The sequence below is a fragment of the Tachysurus vachellii genome, chromosome 23 (assembly GCF_030014155.1).
Source record: "Tachysurus vachellii isolate PV-2020 chromosome 23, HZAU_Pvac_v1, whole genome shotgun sequence".
NCBI lineage: Eukaryota > Metazoa > Chordata > Actinopteri > Siluriformes > Bagridae > Tachysurus > Tachysurus vachellii.
Window position 1 is genome coordinate 8,871,202 of NC_083482.1, and position 18,036 is coordinate 8,889,237.

At 36.0% G+C, this 18,036-nt stretch overlaps 1 protein-coding gene across 2 annotated transcripts in view; it reads right to left on the reverse strand.

The window, feature by feature from the left end:
• Positions 1–281: 281 nt before the first annotated feature.
• si:ch211-288d18.1 (USP6 N-terminal-like protein) overlaps positions 282–18,036 on the reverse strand; it is a 29,705-nt gene continuing 11,950 nt past the window's right edge. Inside the window, exons 2-15 of one of the 2 annotated variants that reach the window (XM_060859302.1) lie at positions 16,418–16,491; positions 16,241–16,322; positions 13,012–13,097; positions 12,047–12,086; positions 10,698–10,778; positions 10,354–10,461; positions 8,109–8,218; positions 5,875–5,923; positions 5,471–5,591; positions 5,243–5,337; positions 5,043–5,108; positions 4,192–4,291; positions 3,891–4,043; positions 282–3,284 (exon numbers count right to left, since the gene is read on the reverse strand). In XM_060859302.1, the coding sequence (XP_060715285.1) occupies positions 2,494–3,284; positions 3,891–4,043; positions 4,192–4,291; positions 5,043–5,108; positions 5,243–5,337; positions 5,471–5,591; positions 5,875–5,923; positions 8,109–8,218; positions 10,354–10,461; positions 10,698–10,778; positions 12,047–12,086; positions 13,012–13,097; positions 16,241–16,322; positions 16,418–16,425 (1,890 nt within the window). In that variant the 5' untranslated portion in view covers positions 16,426–16,491 and the 3' untranslated portion in view covers positions 282–2,493. The remainder of the gene's footprint in view (positions 3,285–3,890; positions 4,044–4,191; positions 4,292–5,042; positions 5,109–5,242; positions 5,338–5,470; positions 5,592–5,874; positions 5,924–8,108; positions 8,219–10,353; positions 10,462–10,697; positions 10,779–12,046; positions 12,087–13,011; positions 13,098–16,240; positions 16,323–16,417; positions 16,492–18,036) is intronic. The other variant, XM_060859303.1, reaches the window with a different exon arrangement.

Consider the following 18,036-nt stretch of genomic DNA (forward strand, 5'->3'; position numbering starts at 1 on the left):
TTATGTAAATATTTACCTGTTATTCTATTGGAGCATTCATTTGTTCTTTATACTTTAAAATGCAGACAGATGACCGATAAAATGACAGACAGACAAAAAGATAGACAGAGAGAAAGACAAATAGATAAATCAGAAAGACAGGCAGACAGATATGTTGACAGATAAATAAACAAACAGACAGACACAGACAGATAGACAGACACATAACTAGCAAATCTCTCTATATATATAACAGTCAGACAGACAGACAGACAGACAGACAGACAGACAGACAGACAGACAGGTGAATAAATAGATTAATGTTGTTAAAAATGCAGAAAAAAATCAACACAATCAATGTGAAGAAAATGTCTATTTCTGCCACTGAAAGCACCTTGAAAATTGAATATCATTACAACATACAGAGTAAATAAAACCAAAGCTTTCTGGTTGGAGCTCTCAAAACTCCTTACAAGGGAATGTACAGTAAAATACAGTTATTTCCAAAACATGCATGAGAAGGAAAAAAAAATGAGAAAAGCACTCTGAGAAAAGAAAAGAAAAGAAAAGAAAAAAAAAGAAAGAGATGTTATACAACTGACAATCATTTGCCAAAAGCTAATATTTTGACCTGGACTTCAGTGCATATTGAGTTACTGAGCTGAACATACAGTGAATCTGTGTAGCAGGAATACACCAGCGATGTTCAGTGAGGTTGTGGACAAATACTACAATATTATAGTGAAAAATCTCTACTGAAATGCATGTAATGTGAAATATGGTAATTATGAATATTATACTGATTGTACAGATTATTATAAAAATGCAATATAATACTAATGTCTCAAGATGAGCAGAGGAGCAAAATAAAAACACATATGAATCAGCAGAGCATGTGGCATTAAAGCATGTGCTATTAAAGCATGTGAAATTAAAGGATGTGTTATTGGTGTGAATCTGCAAAAGCAGCATCAAAGAATTTCTAGATTGAAACAAAAAATAAAACCAATTTAACATTTACAACTTCCCACTGAACTGATATACAGTTTGAAAACAATGACTTGCTTAGAGATATATCCCTATACTCCCATTTTAGTAAGACAATCTTAATAATTATTTACATAATACATCAATTATAGGAAGTTTTATACTGTGTATTGCTATCTTATTGAGAACTGCACACACACACACACACACACACACACACACACACACACCTGCAGATTTTAAATGCCTTTTAAGAATACTAGGATGAAGCTGCTTACAAAAAGTTATACTTGGCAAGAAAAACTCGCATTATGCCACAAATGAATGTAGCTGCATACTAAAACACACGAAGTAATAAAAGTGAAACATTCGTCCTGAGACCTAAAGCGTTCCGCAAAGCATTTAGCTGCACAAAAAAGAAAAAGAAAAAAAAGAACACTGATAAGACAAGTCCAATATTAAATATAAAAGAAAACAATTTTGAAAATAAAAGGTTACAATTGTGAATTAACACAGTACCTGTATTAATATAATTTATACTATACAAATGTCTAAAAGCCTATAGAGACTAAAGGCTAAAAGCATTAAAATGCAATACTTCAAAAAACATGTTACCTTCATTTACAAAATGTTCACAAGTACTCTTACAGTACATTAACACAGAAAATCCTTCTGGGATAAAATGTTGGCTAATTCTTCCCTTAACATGGCTAGTACAGCGTTCATTAAAAAGCTAATTTATTAAAAATATCAAAATACATTTTCTGACCTTTTAAGTTATAGATGTAACTGAAAACATAAAAGCCAAAACACAACAGATGTTTTTTTTTAAAGAAATGTGGTCTAGATTATATCGTATGTCTCACATTTTAACAAACATTTGTTTATTTGTATTTATTGTAAGCCCAGTTTTGTAAAGTAATAAAAAGGTTGTTATCACTAATAATAATAATAATAATAATAATAATAATAATAATAATAATAATAAAGCACTTTTCCGTTTCTTTTGGTTTCATATTTTCTGTTAAATTCTTTTTTTTTGGCCAAAAATCTTTGATTCACTAATTTATAGAACAATAGAACATCATACTACAGTAATGCAGGCAAAAAAATAAATAAATTAACAAACAATGAAAGGAAAATTACAATGTTAAGGATGATATTTGTGGCTCATGTATAACAGTAAGCCAGCTCTCTTTATTTAAATCATTTTCTTGGTTTAAGCAACATTTGAATAACCTATTAAAGATTTACCATTTTTTTTGTTAAGATATAATAAACCATTGTAAACCATTTAATAGCTTTTGCATAAAAACTGAACTTTGTGTGATTTTAAGAGGCATCTCGACCCAGACACAGTACAGTAAAATATTATTTGCCCATGCAATGCAGCAGTGTATTTTTTCATTTTGTTTGTGAAATGCGACATCCCTTTGAGAAACGTTTGTTAGGAAGAATGATATTGCAAAATGAAGTGGAACAAAGGCAATGATTCTTAAAATTGTAAATGCCTTACAAACAGCTGGCTTAAAAAGTCTCTGATTTTGGCAGAGTGGGAAGATCATGGTGCTCAAACAGTGGGTCTGAGTGAACAGTCATCAGTTTCCTTCCAGTGGTGGTTAATGAAACCCCTCTGTGTCGGGAAGATGACTGTTGTTCAGAGTCTGTGTGGGGAAGTTGAATAAAAGCAGAGTTCTGAGTTAAGACCACAGACTTCACTGACACAAATTTTTTCTCTTCTCTTGTTTCCACCATTTCTGTTTTTGGAAGGTTTTCATATTCGGGATCCTTCATTGAGGCTGTAGATAATGTTAACTGGCACTTGCTTGGGAGCATTACAAATAAATCATCCTCCAATGTAGCCTGCAAAGTGTCTTGTGAAATGTCCTGAGGTGCATATAAATGTGCTGATTCTGTTGAAGTACCACACGTATTCACAGCCAGGTGGGAAGGAAGTGAAGAGTCATTCGCTTTCTTAATTTTAGGAGGTTCATACGGTGGTGGCTGCTCTTCATGGGTTTCCATCACTCCGTCTGGGCCGAAAACTATCTCAGTATGCACTAGCACAAGGTCAGGGGAGGGAAATGGAGAAATGCTGTCTATTCCCCTGTCCTGAAAGGGCCACTTATCTTCTGGGGAGCCCTGATCAGGAACAATTGATTCCTGGAGTGAGATTTGGATTAGAGCTGGAGGTTGTTTGGCTAACTGGCTCTTGTCTGGTGTTTCCTGATCCAAGGTCGGGTTTTGGGGTCGCCTATGGGTCAGCAGGACAGGCCGCTCCACACCAAGTGGTTTCCGTGGCAACTCATCAGGCTTAGCTGGAAATGGAATAAACACAGATACAGATACAATAGGACTGAGGTATTAGAGGGTCATTCATCCACTATGGACCATATTCAAAAATATCTGACTTCCAAAAGTCCAAAATTTCCAATATATTGCTTTTGTTTGCTCACATTACTTACTGCAAATTTGGTTTAATTTAACAATATGGCTTTTATACTCATCAGTCAGCAAATAATAATAAAAAAGCCCTTGATCATATAGATCATATTATTTTGTAGCCATGAAATACAAAATTAGAAAATTTACGTATGTTATTGTGCTTACACATTTTTTGCTATATCAAGTTGTTGAATTAATAAAATGTGTTTTGTTCAGTTAATGCACATTCTAATCATACGTAACTACTGGTTACTCTAGAATCTTCTGTTTTAGGCAAACTAAACAATTCACAATTGTGCACAAGTCCTGTCAGCTGCTGAATAGCACTTAAGTCTGACATCACATCTGAGGTCTGAATACAGATATACACAAATCCTGACTATACATGCTTAACTCAACACAATCCTGAATCCTGTTCGGTTTATTATGAAACTCTTAGAACATAATGTACTACAACTGCACAGAAAGTAGAATATAACCTGGAGAAGGAAGGTCCAGCTTCATTTTGCGCAGTTCTGTCATGGAGACCTGAAGCTGCTCAATGACTATATCATCGCTGAGCTCGAAGGATTGGGCAATCTTCTCTTGTAGAAACTCTCTCAATTCCTCCAGAGGCATCTTCAACAAACGCTCTGCAATGATGAAGCTTCAATTCACACCAAGAGACTGATGCTGTACTCTACAATTTTACTGCACCTTTTCAATTGATTTACAACTTTACTGTTCCTAGGCATACTGGAATGATGTTCACACCGAACAAAAGAAGAAATTTTAGCTTACTTTTGTGCAGTTTAAGGATGGTGTAGGCCATGGCTGTGAGGATCTTCTCACCCTCAAGAATAAAGATGTCCCACAGGCGTAAGGTCAGGGTGAATGGTGTCTGAGAGGAGGAATTAATTCAGGTTTAAGTTTGCACAGTCTGTACACAACCTCTGCCCAGGTATTGGTTGCTGATTTTAAGTACCTTGGATAGAGGAAGCTGCTGAGTTGGTGAGAAGCACCGCATTATATAGTGGTCTGTATCTTGACAGGTAATCATTTTAGCTCATAGAGTAAATGAGAAAAAATTGCACAGCTACACATGCTTTCAGAAAACATGCATTGTGATTTAATCGAATCATTAAGCATAGTATTAGCTAATGTTACCTCTACAGCAACAACTATTCCAATTATTAAAATTTCATTAACATGCTAGTTAATTGAATTAATGTTAATTAGTTACCAATAACTAACAGACTAGTTAATGTTAATCTTGGTATTATGAAGTACATTAAGATGTCCATCTTCTATCACTTTTCACTATCAGTCACTTAAGTGCAATTTAGCATTGACTGTTTGCACAGCTGCATGTTTTTTAAAGTGAAAGGAAACCCGACAACCCAAAAGCGACACATATGACTGAGACAGTGAGAAAACTCAAAGCTCCACAAAGCAACGTCAGCTGTTTAAGATTCTTCCTATCTAATAGCACGTAAATAGCAGTCTTTTGCTCTAACACATGTTCAAGTTGTAACATATGTCCAGTGTTTGTTGTAACATGAATGAATGCCCGTGTGTGGGGGTGGGGGTGAGGGGGGATAGATGGGGGTAGGGTGGGAGTAGGGCAGGGGCTGCATGTGGTGCACACTCACCCGGTCAATAAAACACTGCAGGAACCATTTAGTACTGTAAATGCCACTGGACATCTGCTCCTTGTCCTGTGAGGAAGAAATGAAGAGAGACGGAAGAGAGACCACAGAAATATGAGATATACAGTAATTCTAATAATGAATTAATAATTTCTAACGTCCTTTACAGTGTTATTGTAGTGAAAATCTATAGTTTCTACTACCAGATGCTTCTTCAGCTTAGGAAGAAGTTTGGACAAAATCTGATCATGGTGATTCTGGAACCTCTGCAGTTTGGGAAATCCTGGGATAAAGAAACCTATTGGGGAAAAATCTTGATTAAAACTGAATCTCCAAATCATTAGAAAAATAATTCTCGGATATTACTGGGAAATCAGCATTCTGAGCCACAAAACATACTGCAAAAACCCTGAGCAATGAGAAGAGCTTACCGTGCATGGCGTGTTTCTGATTGGTCAAGAGCTGTGACATGGCCCAAAATGCATCTTCCTCATTCATGTACATCAGCAGAATGGCAGCTATCTGACTCATTCCCTGGCAGTAGCTCACCTCCTGCAGAGACACACACACATACACAGAGAGAAAGAAAGAGAGAAAGAAAGATAGGGAGAGAGAGAGAGAGAGAGAGAGAGAGAGAGAGAGAGAGAGAGAGTAAAATCTATATGCTGTCATATTCTGTAATATTCTTTTTATTATGTCTGAGCATGACTACACTCTTGCTCTCACTGCTCTCTGCCTATATTTCATACACAAACATATACTGAACATATGTACAGGACTTCTTGTCTAAATTTTTTATCTTTAATAACTCAGTTACTTTTGGCTGTTCACTCACCGTGTTGTATACGGAGTATGCAGTGAGCACGTGGAACAGAGACTGCTGCCTGTGTAGATATAGTGAGCACAAGCAAATCAGTTAATTCAGCAGTATCAAAGCCAATGCAGTCGACATTAACGACACAGAAATCCCCTTGTACATTAAAAAAACCCACACTGCTGTACTCCAAATCCATGACAGATTCTATTACATAGCCCTGTGTTTAAAAAGTGCTCTGCAATTCAGAAAGCCAAATTCTTGAGGTGGAGCGTGATTCTTTCCTGTTAGCTAAACTCATAGCTGCACCCTTCCTTATATGTTGGAGCATTAATGACAGTTTGCATGTGCAAGACTTTCCATTGAACTCTAGAGGCCTGCAATCTATTAAGCCTCCGGTGACGTCAATGTGTTTCTTGTACACTTGGGAACAAGCAGTATAAATGTGAAAAAAAAATTGAGAAAAACTAAAATTATGTGACATAAACAAAAGTGTTTCCAGGCAGGGAGAAAGTTGGCCTTGTTTTCTATGAAAGGTGTAATTTCTAATCTCAAGAATACATTGCATAAGAGCTAACATGAATATAGAGAGAAAATGAACTAAAACTTCAATCCAAACAATTTATAATTAGACACATGCACATAAACAAGTGCAGAAATCTTTTAAGCTGGTAAGCAGGCCAGCATATCAGAAAGCTAGCTGAATAGCTTGGTGTAAACCAACCCTGTTATACAAGATATCTATTAATACACACACACACACACACACACACACACACACAAACACATACACACATGCACACACTTTCCCAATTTCTTATTTTAAGGACACAAAAGGTTTCTATGTACTGTTTATGTGCTAAAACAGCAACCACAATTCAAAAATACAATACCATATATTCTATATATTCACATATTCTAATGATATATTTTAGATATGCTGTCAGCTTTTCAGTAGGTAAATGCATTATTTAGAATAAAAAATTACTCCTTTATATCTCAATACAACATTTATATGTAACTTAGGCTAGTCTTTTTCTTTGCGAGGGTCAACTGTTATGTCAAATCTGCAACGTGTCCAATGTCCAATCCATTGTTTTTTCCATTAAGGTTGACGGATTTTTTTATTTGCTCAGCAAAGAAGCAGAGAGCTACATTACAGATGAAGCAGCATGGAAGTCAATGATGGAGAAAACGATATTCAAATGTGTTTCATAATGTCTTTTGGTAGTCATTTAACTGAAAGCATTAGTGTTGATACTTATATATTCGTTGCAAAAGGCAAAAATCTCACACAGACAGTAACCAGAGCTCAGGATCGAACATGGGAGCTTGGATCTGAGAGGTGGCAATGCTTCCTGCTGTGAATGTTAGAGGAACAACGGATTAAATTAATTAGAAAGATAATATTGTAAGAATATCTGTGTTGTTTTGGGAACAAGAGGCTGTTTAGCCAGTCACTGCCACTTGATGTCATCTACAGTATGTGTGTGTTAGTGTGTGTGCGTGTGTGTGAGAGAGAGAGAGATAAAGAGAGAGAAAGACTTGATTAAAATCCATAAAATCGTCATAAAATCGTAAAGAAATCTGTAGCTTTACTTTAGTCATCATTCAGTGGACGAATATGTTAATGGTATCCTGCTACACATAAAAACTACAGTAACGTTGTACATAAAGAGTGAGTCTGCTCTGGATTACTGTATATTTAAAAAATGCATTTAAGAGGGTTGGTCCCCAAGCATGTGTGTGACAGCAAGATGATAGTGTGTAGTGTGTATACGGGTGGATGAGAAAATGTGACTGATCTACTAATTGAAACCTGAGACAGGTGGTAATTATCTGAAAAGTTGTTTTATTGTCATTACATTTCACTAAGGAATAACAAACACACCTGTAGTTTAATTGTGATGTGTCTGGGTTTTACTGTATGAGATCAAAACATGACAGCTATTTAACCTGAATCCAAGTGGTGTTAGAAACAGAAAGGCTACATCCCAAATGGCTATCTACACTAAACGACATAGAATTCAACTACTTATATAAGAAGAAGTAAACTATATAGAATCCATCTATAAATATTAATCATGTACACCACAATAACAAAGGTGCTCTCCACAAATGGGTATAGTGTGTTTCTTTAAACGACTCATTAAGATCTTTTTCCGCATCTGAAAACTGCATATTCCTGTAAACTCCTGTGATGTTTCCTGTCAGGTTGTGACCCACTGCAGTATGTTCATGCATGAGGAACTCACTTTACTCCAAATCGATCCATGAACATGATATGATTCCGGAAGGTTCTGTTCACATCAAGATCAATCTGTTTAATTTCTGTGGAGTAGACCTTGGCTTGTTTTATCATTCTCTGTGGAAAACAAGGACTGCATTATTTTATTTACAAAATAAAACATTTTATTCATAGCATATTATTTGCTTTTTTACAATGTCAGAAAAATGATCAATAGCCTAAGGCAGTGGTCTTCACTATTTTTTTCATGTGAGCCACACTGATAGGACAAAGTCAATAGGAGAGCCACTTTCACCGCAAAGTATGCCAAGTTATTCGGTCTTAAATAGCTTATCTGCTTAAATACAATGTACAATATTGCAATACAATAATTACTCGAGTTGCGGATGATGCATGCTCCCCATCAGTTACCTCTTTTGTCACTGTCACATTGCTTTGTTGCTGTTCATTTTGTGCGCGGGATTGTTTGATAAGAAATCGATCCATTTTTTAGTCCGTGTGTACAGTAAACACAAGTTGTTAACTAGCATGAAACACAAACTAGCTTCTGGCAGGCCGGCAAAAACTGGCTATTGCGCAGAACGCAGTGAGTCAGTGACGAGTCAAATAATATATATAAATATATATTATTATTTGTAATAGAGCACATTCGTTTTTCTATGCTTCCCTGATTGTTTTTAATGTTATTTAAATGAAAAATACATTTTAACCACATGATCATATCATCGTATTATTTACTGCCATGCGAGCCACATATTAAAGCTTGGCGAGGAGGCTCGCAAGCCGCGCATTGAGTAACACTGGCCTAAGGGTTAGTGTCGGTGTAACAGGGGTAATGTCTAAAAGTAAAAAAATAAGTATTTCATGAATAACCTTTGACGTCTATACGAATGGTTTGTTGCATATTTACGTGTGGTATTACATGGCTCATGCATAGCATTTGTGTAAAAGTGAATTGTGTGAACAAACATAGATAATAAAGCTTTAAAAATAAATTGCTTTGTGACCACTGTTGCATATTATCCATGTTTTAAATGCTAGTACTTTCTTCATTATATTTACCAAATTATTGCTACATCTGATGCAGGTTTCTGGCTTTATTATAGTCTCGGAAATATGTTTTCTTTCATCTCTTGCTTTGCTGTGTCTGTTTTACCATCTGTCTGTTTTTAGATCATACACAAATCTTACTGAAACAGCCATGCTCCCCAAAACATCACTGTATTATAGACCAAGCAAACAACTACAGTTTTAGGGTATATTCAGAGTTGTTGACATAAGTTCAAAAGGTACCACAATATTTCCATTAGCAAAGTCCTCTGTTTTCAGACCTGTCTTACACAGGTGCTGAATTTCTAGGTGGCTTATTCAGTTTTCTATCTATGTGTTTGTGTTGGGTTTTAAGTTCGGTCTTTACTATTGCCCGTAAAGACAAGCAATTTGTATTAAACCAGAATAATGTTTTGAAGCAAATGAATATATATAATTGAGAAAAGGGCAAATATGCATCTAATACAATTTGTTGAATATATTACGAGTATTTTAAGGCTTGCTGTGATTGAGCGTTGATTGACATGTACATAAGCTGGGCATGAGCTCATTTCGAATAATTACAGTTCATCTTAAATAGTAAAAGATTAAATTGAAATCTAACTGTAAGAATCAACATTTGATTGCAAATGGAAATTTTGTTTGCATTTATTATCTGCTATTAAGGTTCCATCTCCTGCAATCCTCTCTGGACAATATGGTTATTTCATTCGTGATGTAATATCTATATTATATAGTCCATTAACACGATTCTAATTTTTAGGCTGTTTATGAGTGCAAGTACATAAGTATTTCAGGCTGAAATACTATCGTTAAAACCAACCGTCAGACAGACAATAGTGCTGGACTAGCTACCGCTTGAGGCAATAGGAATTGAGGAATTTAGTCAAAGGAGGGGATTTATAATAAATGTGATGCAATTTAGTTTTCAGCAATCTCCACCAGATCACAGACATTCTGCCAACTGTACGTCTGTAGCACTTGAGTCAGCAGGGACGCCTAAGGTCTGAATAGTTTGGTGTTTATTATAGCACTTCTTAATGCACACATGCAATTTTCAATCCGGAGCTTAGACAGCGTCAGTCTGCCAGCTGCTGCTGCTCTATTGTGTACAATTATCCATCTGCTTCTCTAAAGACTGCATATGTAAATGTGTGTGGGTGTGTGTGTGGGTGTGGGTGTGTGTGTGGGTGTGTGTATACCTCATATTTCCCCTCATTCTCCTTTTTAACTTTCTCCACATCCAGTAGAAGGTTCCAAGCTTGACCTCGCAGCTGCAGTGGAATCCCCTTGTACACCCTCTTCATCATCTACAGCAGAAAAACAAAGTACCAGTGTGTATGGAAGAGTCACATAAACCCCTCATGGAGATAAAGGCTTGTCTTCATACAAATGTGCTTTAGTTTGTGCAACAGACTGAGAGAGTTGGATTAGTCCATAGTCTTTCATAAGTGCAGGATTCATTAATAATAATTCATTGAACATTTGCTTTACTGCCCATTTCCTTTACTCTCAGATGTAAACAGAAAATAGAGCTAGATCTCACCCGCTCGCTGTTTTTGTACTTCTCCCATTTCCGAACCATCTTCAACCATTTCTGTACACGTTCAACTTCTAGCTGCTTTTGCTGGGAAGGTAAGAATGCAGAGGGCAAATAAGACACATCAACATCAAAAATCAAAGCTAAAAAAAGAAAAATGATCTCAATTTATTATTAAAACATATCATTCATATTTTAAACTTTCACCACATTTAATCATTACAGCAGTGATATCCTGATTGTGCTATGGAATAAATTGTGCATAAATCGGTGTAAAGTCGACATTTTTTACTTTAAACAAGAAAAAACGTGGAGGTCCGGTTTAATGCTGATCAAATAACGTGTCCAAAATTTTTTTAAAAAGTACATACAAACATTTTCTATTTAAAAATTGGGATAATCAAAATTGTGAATATGTGGTGGATATCGAATATGGAATATAATATATAATTTTGCTGCAGTAATATTTAGTTACCTGCAAATTGCTATTCCTGTAAGGACATTTAGTCTTTTTTACATTTATTTTCATTTCTAGCATTTAGCAGACACTCTTATAAAGAGCAACTTACGTTTTATCTCATTGTGTACAACTGAGCTATTGAGTATTAAGGGCCTTGCTCACCTTAACTACTAGGCTACCACATCCCACGTCCCAGTCTTAATATTTCACATTGCATGTGCTATATTAATATATTGGCATTGGTTAAGACCTTATTTTTCTGTTTAAGCTGTACACTCCCAAAATTGCATATTAATTCAAGCAAACATGCAACATGGATAACATGGTATTTTGATCATTCTACAAGATGCAATTCACCTGCACACTTTTTAGTGGGTCTTATCTCATGCACACTTTTTGTAACTCAGGGACTAAATGTGCAGGTCCAAAATTATACACTAGCAGGGATTTAATTTAATAGAAATGCTATTAATTATTGTAATTATTCCGGGTAGCCACAGAGGATCATCTGGTCCACATATTTAATGTCTTATTAATAATTTATACTTCATATTAAATAATTCATCATCCTGTATAATTTATTCCTATTTTAATCCTTCAAATTTTATAATCAAAGTCAGAGAAGAAAGATCAGCTCCCAGCATGCATGGAATGTATCACATGGTAGCATAACTCCAGACCAAGCATCTGTTTCTGCCATCTTACTGACACACACACACACACACACACACACACACACACACACACACACACACACACACACACACACACTAAATATCATCAGGGTAAAGTTTGACCTCCTGGCCTCAGCTGCACATGCACACCATGATGGTTTGAGATGTTTTGTGGTTCATTACATTTTCTTTAAGGATGTTTTCATTTGTCTTTTTCTTACCTTTTCTTCAAGAAGAGTTGGAGTAGGAAGCTCTTCCTCACTGAAAGAAACATAAAACGAATTTCTTATAATGTCTAAAGTAATGCATATTAATGTGTTACACCATAACGCTATCAAGTTCTACTTATTTTCCTTAAATCTAAAGTTCTATTGAAGAGTAATTACTTATATGTATATCATTATATCTTTTCTTAGGCCACAGTGCTGATGTTTTCTTGACTCTGGTTGATCAGTAGCTCTAATTCAAATTCGCATTTATAATTATGCACTCATAATATGTGAAATCTTTCCATAATAACAGCTCATTCACAGGGACTTTCCTGCCGAACATCCTAAAAAAAATGTATGTTATTTTAACAAAAAAAGTGTTTAAATATTGATAGGGTGAATCTTTCTGTCAGAAAATAATTATTTTGCACTTGAAGAAGACAACCTTTCAGAACATGATGTTATCGGGAAATAATCAACTCCTGTAACAGTAACTTCACTTTGTATCACACCACTCTATCATTGATTATTGTCTTATTATAGCATGCACCTTATTTCTTACACATCATTTTACTCATATTTCTCCTAATGGTTGTTACTGGAAATATATAATGCTCAAAACTGCCATTATAATAATGGTCTGTACAACAATTATAATATAATAATAATAATAATAATAAGAAGAAGAAGAAGAAGAAGAAGAAGAAGAAGAAGAAGAAGAAGAAGAAAAGAAGAAGAAGAAGAAAATTAAAATAAATTAACTGACTTTCCTTTTTATTTTTTTTTTTTGCTCTTTGAACACATTTTTGTCAGAATGCAACACAAACCACAAAAAATACATTTAACATGGTCTCAAAATTGTTTTAACAGTGTTAGGGCAGGAGTAATAACTCCTAATAATTGCTCTGTGATAAATTCTACAGCTCGTCCGGGAGCAGTTTTAATAAAAAGTCTTTAATGCTGACTAGGTGACTTACTGCAGGAAGCCAAAGCGATCCGTGACCTTGAAAATGCTGTAGTCTGCATCTTCCCAAGGGTCGATCTCAACACCCTCCTCCCTGCCCTGAAACACACATGTATAAGTCATAATGGTGTCAAAGGTCAAGAAACTGGAATGATGACAGTGTTAGCTATCTCACACAATACCACAGCCAAGTAAAATCACATTATATATATATAATTCATACCATACCATGGTATGAATTATACCATACCTGTGGGTGTGTGAGGGTCTAGAAATAAAGATACAATTTTTAATCTGAACATTTAGCCTCAGAGCAGAACACCTGCTTAAGATAGAAGCTATTTGTCAGGTGATAACTGACCCTGTCATGAGCTGCCTTGGGTGAGTTAAAGCAGGATAAACACATGCATCAGGCGGACACAGCATTAGCATAGCCCTGTAGTGTTTATATGTATTCCCATATTAACATTATGAGAGACAATTTCATTCAGCTTAATTTTTTTGTCACTAATTTTATCTTGTTGAGTTTCTCCCCACCAAATAGACCAGCGATCACTGGGCAGCTACCTCTGAAGCACATGAAGCCAGACAAGCACATCTTTTCAAACTGCTGACAAGGTTGTGATAAAACACGTTCATAAAAAACATTATCCAACTCCTTCAACATGCAGGAGCTCCCATATGTCCAGAACTAGCTAATGTCATGGTGATTGATAGAGGGAGAAAGTATGTCATCACTTCCAGCATCAAACCCTGAACAATTAGTGTCATCGGTGGGATTTGCACTTGCGATCTAAGGACAAATGTTAATAGGGGAAATGTTTTTCTGTTGTGCCATTTGGAAGCCCGTAGCTTTCTGTTTGGAGAAAAATCCTTTCATTGCTGAGGTCTCATTTCAATACTAAATTATCTAGAAGTTCATCCTAAAACTCACCAATCGGTGACAGGCAACTGTAACCATGGAAATATATTGCATTTGAATCACTGTTACAGCATCCTGTATTGTGGGATTAAGCCACCACTTCTGCTGAAATGATCACTTATTAATGTGACTCAGCATAGCAGGTAGAAATAATGTGATCTATTATATTCTAAAATGTCTGGCAAACAAATATAACAATGTTGAAAGAAAGCCGGTAAAAGTGGAAGGGAAGCAATTCAATAGCAATGCATTCGTAAAAAGGCAATAAGTACACTGTCATGTACCACTGCCTCTTCAAATGGCTTTTTGGTTTGTAATAATGAGGCCGTGAGTCATCTCACAGCAGTTTAGTTTGGTTTGATGCTTTAGACTATTTACTGAAAAACTGACTGAAAAGTCATTGGAGAAAATAAATAGGAATTTTCTTCTGGAACAAACCAGTACACATGGTGAGACATATCCTAATGTTTGGGCAGCAGTGACTCAAGTACAGCAGTTAAAAATAAGAATTAAAGAACAACAATGACTAAAATAATCATTATAATCATTTTCCTTTATACTGAAATCAGAAATATTAATTAAAAAAAATTGTTCAGCATGTCAGAACCACTACATGCCCAAAATCGCCTCACAGAGTATCCTTCACCTCATGTAGTATGTTCATTAACACTGAGGTTTAAAAGCGTTTCCGGACAGTGTGGATCAATTCTATGGGCTGATGAGGACAGAAATGGATGTCTGCCCCTATGCTGAGAACAGAAACAGGAAGACCATTAGACAGAACTATAGCCCAAAGATCAGACAGTTCCCAATTTCCAATTACACAATAAAAGCAGTGCTACTGCCAAAGCCACAATCAGGTCATGGGCAAATCAATCCCAAAGAATGCCCTGTGCCCATCGGTGGACTATTTCCTACTGCCTAGTCACCAGTCTAAATCCTTTACAAAGAGCTAATAGTGTAAAGGTACAGATTGTAAAACAAACACACAGACAAATCCAAAAAAAATCCAATAGCAAAACCTACAAAATTCTATATTTAGTAAGAAATATTAAAAACATTAACTAAGAACTGAGGACAAAGTAAAGAAAAGATAAAAAGGATTAAACAGAAACAAACTGTAAACTTAGCCAGCCATCGGTTTTATACCTCCTTTCTTCAACCCCTTGTAAAAGAACAAATAATATCAGAGCTTCCTTTTGTAAAAAGTAAATCCTTGCTGTTTATCTCTAAAGTATCAGTGTTTCTCACCTCCAACTGCCACACAACTTGCTGACAATATAATCTGATGATAAATTCAAAGCTCTTGAATAGAATCAAACACCACACACTCGACATTATCCACTCCTCTATTGAGTTAAACAGGTTCATTGAATACTTATAGAAATTTCTCTGTGTCAGTGAAAACATAATGGTGAAACGTGACTGGATCAATTCTGCAGGAATTGATGACACCCACTCTGCTTAATTGAACTAGTAAATTAGGTTTCCTGGGACTCTGTGTAGGAAAAGCACTACAGAAAATGGATGGATGGATTAGAATGCTTTTTAAAGTTAAATTACTAAATGAATTGAAATGAAATCATGTTTTTTGTTTAAAAAAAAATAAAGGAATCCCATAATTCTGCTTAATGGGCCAATACAATATGGTGAAATGTATTGTGTAAATTTTTTTTTTTTAATAAATATTGTGCTAATAGTTGGCAATATTATATCTGCCAGATCAGTTTGTTAGGACGGCAAATTTGAAGATCAATTAATTGATTCATTCATTCATCTTCAGTAATCACTTTATCCAGAGTGACTGTGTTTTTGGAGCCTATTGCAGGAAATAAGTATACATGCTGGATGGGATGAGTGTTTATTAAAGAGCACTATGCATGCTCATATTCACAACTAGGGACAATTTAACATAGCCAAACCACCTGCTGGCATGTTTCTGGGAGGTGAAATGGCCATGGGTGACCATTTGCTGTGCTAAAACTGATCAAGCAGATGCAACGTCATTTCCAAGGACAGCACTAGAACAGTGAATCATTTCTTTAAGGGGATATGCCAGATTTCTGCAGCATACTGTAACTAGGATGTTGTAACCAGAAACAGCACCATGTATCCAAAGACATTATTATATTAAACAGCTCCTTATCAAAAAATGAAGGCCTACTTGTCAGGTAAGCAGGAGCAGAGCAGCAACAGAAAGCTACAGCCACACCATCGTTAAGTCTTAAGCATCACTGTCTAAGGATTTCACTCTCACAAACCTCTCTGTACAAATAAAGCAACAGACTGCAAACACACACGCACACACACACGCCTTTACATGAACTTCAGCTTCGACCACAGGTTCCCTCCTTGAGTGACGTATTTTATTAAAACGGTCAAAAATGAATGAGCTCCTCCTCCTGCAAGTATACATTAAATTTAAAAATATAAAATACATATAATACTATTATATAAGACATATCTCTGCATATGAGACAAGTAAACAGTTTCTTACTTTATCATATTTAGAGATGATCTGTGCACGTTCCTCTGCTATCAGAACCTCTATATCCTTCTTCATGTCAATATCTGAAAACACAGAACACATATTGCTTATAAAAATTTAATTTAAAACGTTTGAGAGGACACACACGGAACATTTCATCTTTCTGAGATGACGGGAAAGTGTGCACCGCAAGACCACTCGTCCAAATAAAGTGAATTATCTAGAATACAAAAGAAAGAGTAAACGCAAGTGTTTAATCCAAATACAGTTTATATGTAAGGTATAAACACAGTTGAGGTCCATCTCTGTGTATAGCTTTGAAGTAGGTCTACCGAGATGAAAGAAAGCTTTATTTGAATTAAGAGTCTGAATTTAGCGTTTAGAGCCCACATTAACAGTCTACTTTATGGGTTTTTGTATAAAATAGAGCCTAAATTAAGAGCCCAGTTTATGAGTGTATAAAATAAGCTTTCGGTCTATCTAAACGTTTCAGATGAAAGCTTAATATTAGATTGTTGTTATTAGGTAGACAGTCCATTTGTATTCCGGTTTCACTTCACACAAAAATGAACAATAAATTTTGCCCAAACTGATGAAAACATTTCACGGTTTTAAAATTAAATCATCGAAATCATTTCTGTATAAAACTCACTCACTCACTCTCTCATTTTCTACCGCTTATCCGAAATACCTCTGTGCCTATCTCAGGCATCATCGGGCATCGAGGCAGGATACACCCTGGACGGAGTGCCAACCCATCACAGGGCACACACACACTCTCATTCACTCACACAATCACACACTACGGACAATTTTCCAGAGATGCCAATCAACCTACCATGCATGTCTTTGGACCGGGTGAGGAAACCGGAGTACCCGGAGAAAACCCCAGAGGCACGGGGAGAACATGCAAACTCCACACACACAAGGCGGAGGCGGGAATCGAACCCCCAACCCTGGAGGTGTGAGGCGAACGTGCTAACCACTAAGCCACCGTGCCCCCTCTGTATAAAGCTGTTTTGCATCATTATGCTAAAATTTACATGCATCCATTCATCTTTATCCTGTTCAGGAACACATGAATCCAGAGTGTTTCCACTGGGCATAAGTTTGGATACAGCATACACACATATACACATACACAATTCACAATTTAGTCTAGCCAATCCAAAAGGGACAGCATTTTGAAAATAGGAAGAAATCAGAGAACACAGAGGGAATATTTACAGAAGCTCTACTGAGACAGAATCCCAAGCTCAGAGTCGGACCTGGAACTCTGGAGCCATGAGATGCCAACACTCTCTGCTGCACCACAGTAGAACCATTCTATCATTTGCATTCCGATCAAATTATAGTACTGGAGCTCAGCTTCACTTGCCTTCTCATAAGTTAAAGATGCCGGAGAACAACACTTCTGTGTGCAACTCAAATTCAACAGAAAAAAAATTCCTAACAAAAGTAAGCCTGTTTCTGTATGTTTAGCCTGTTAGTAGTTACTGAATAATATGAACGATTGTAGTAAGATTATTAACATAACAATTAGCCATGGTTAAACACCATCTAGTACTGGTTAGGAAAATGTATTTTTAAGGACTTTTATAAGAGGATTCATAGCATTTTGTAGTTTA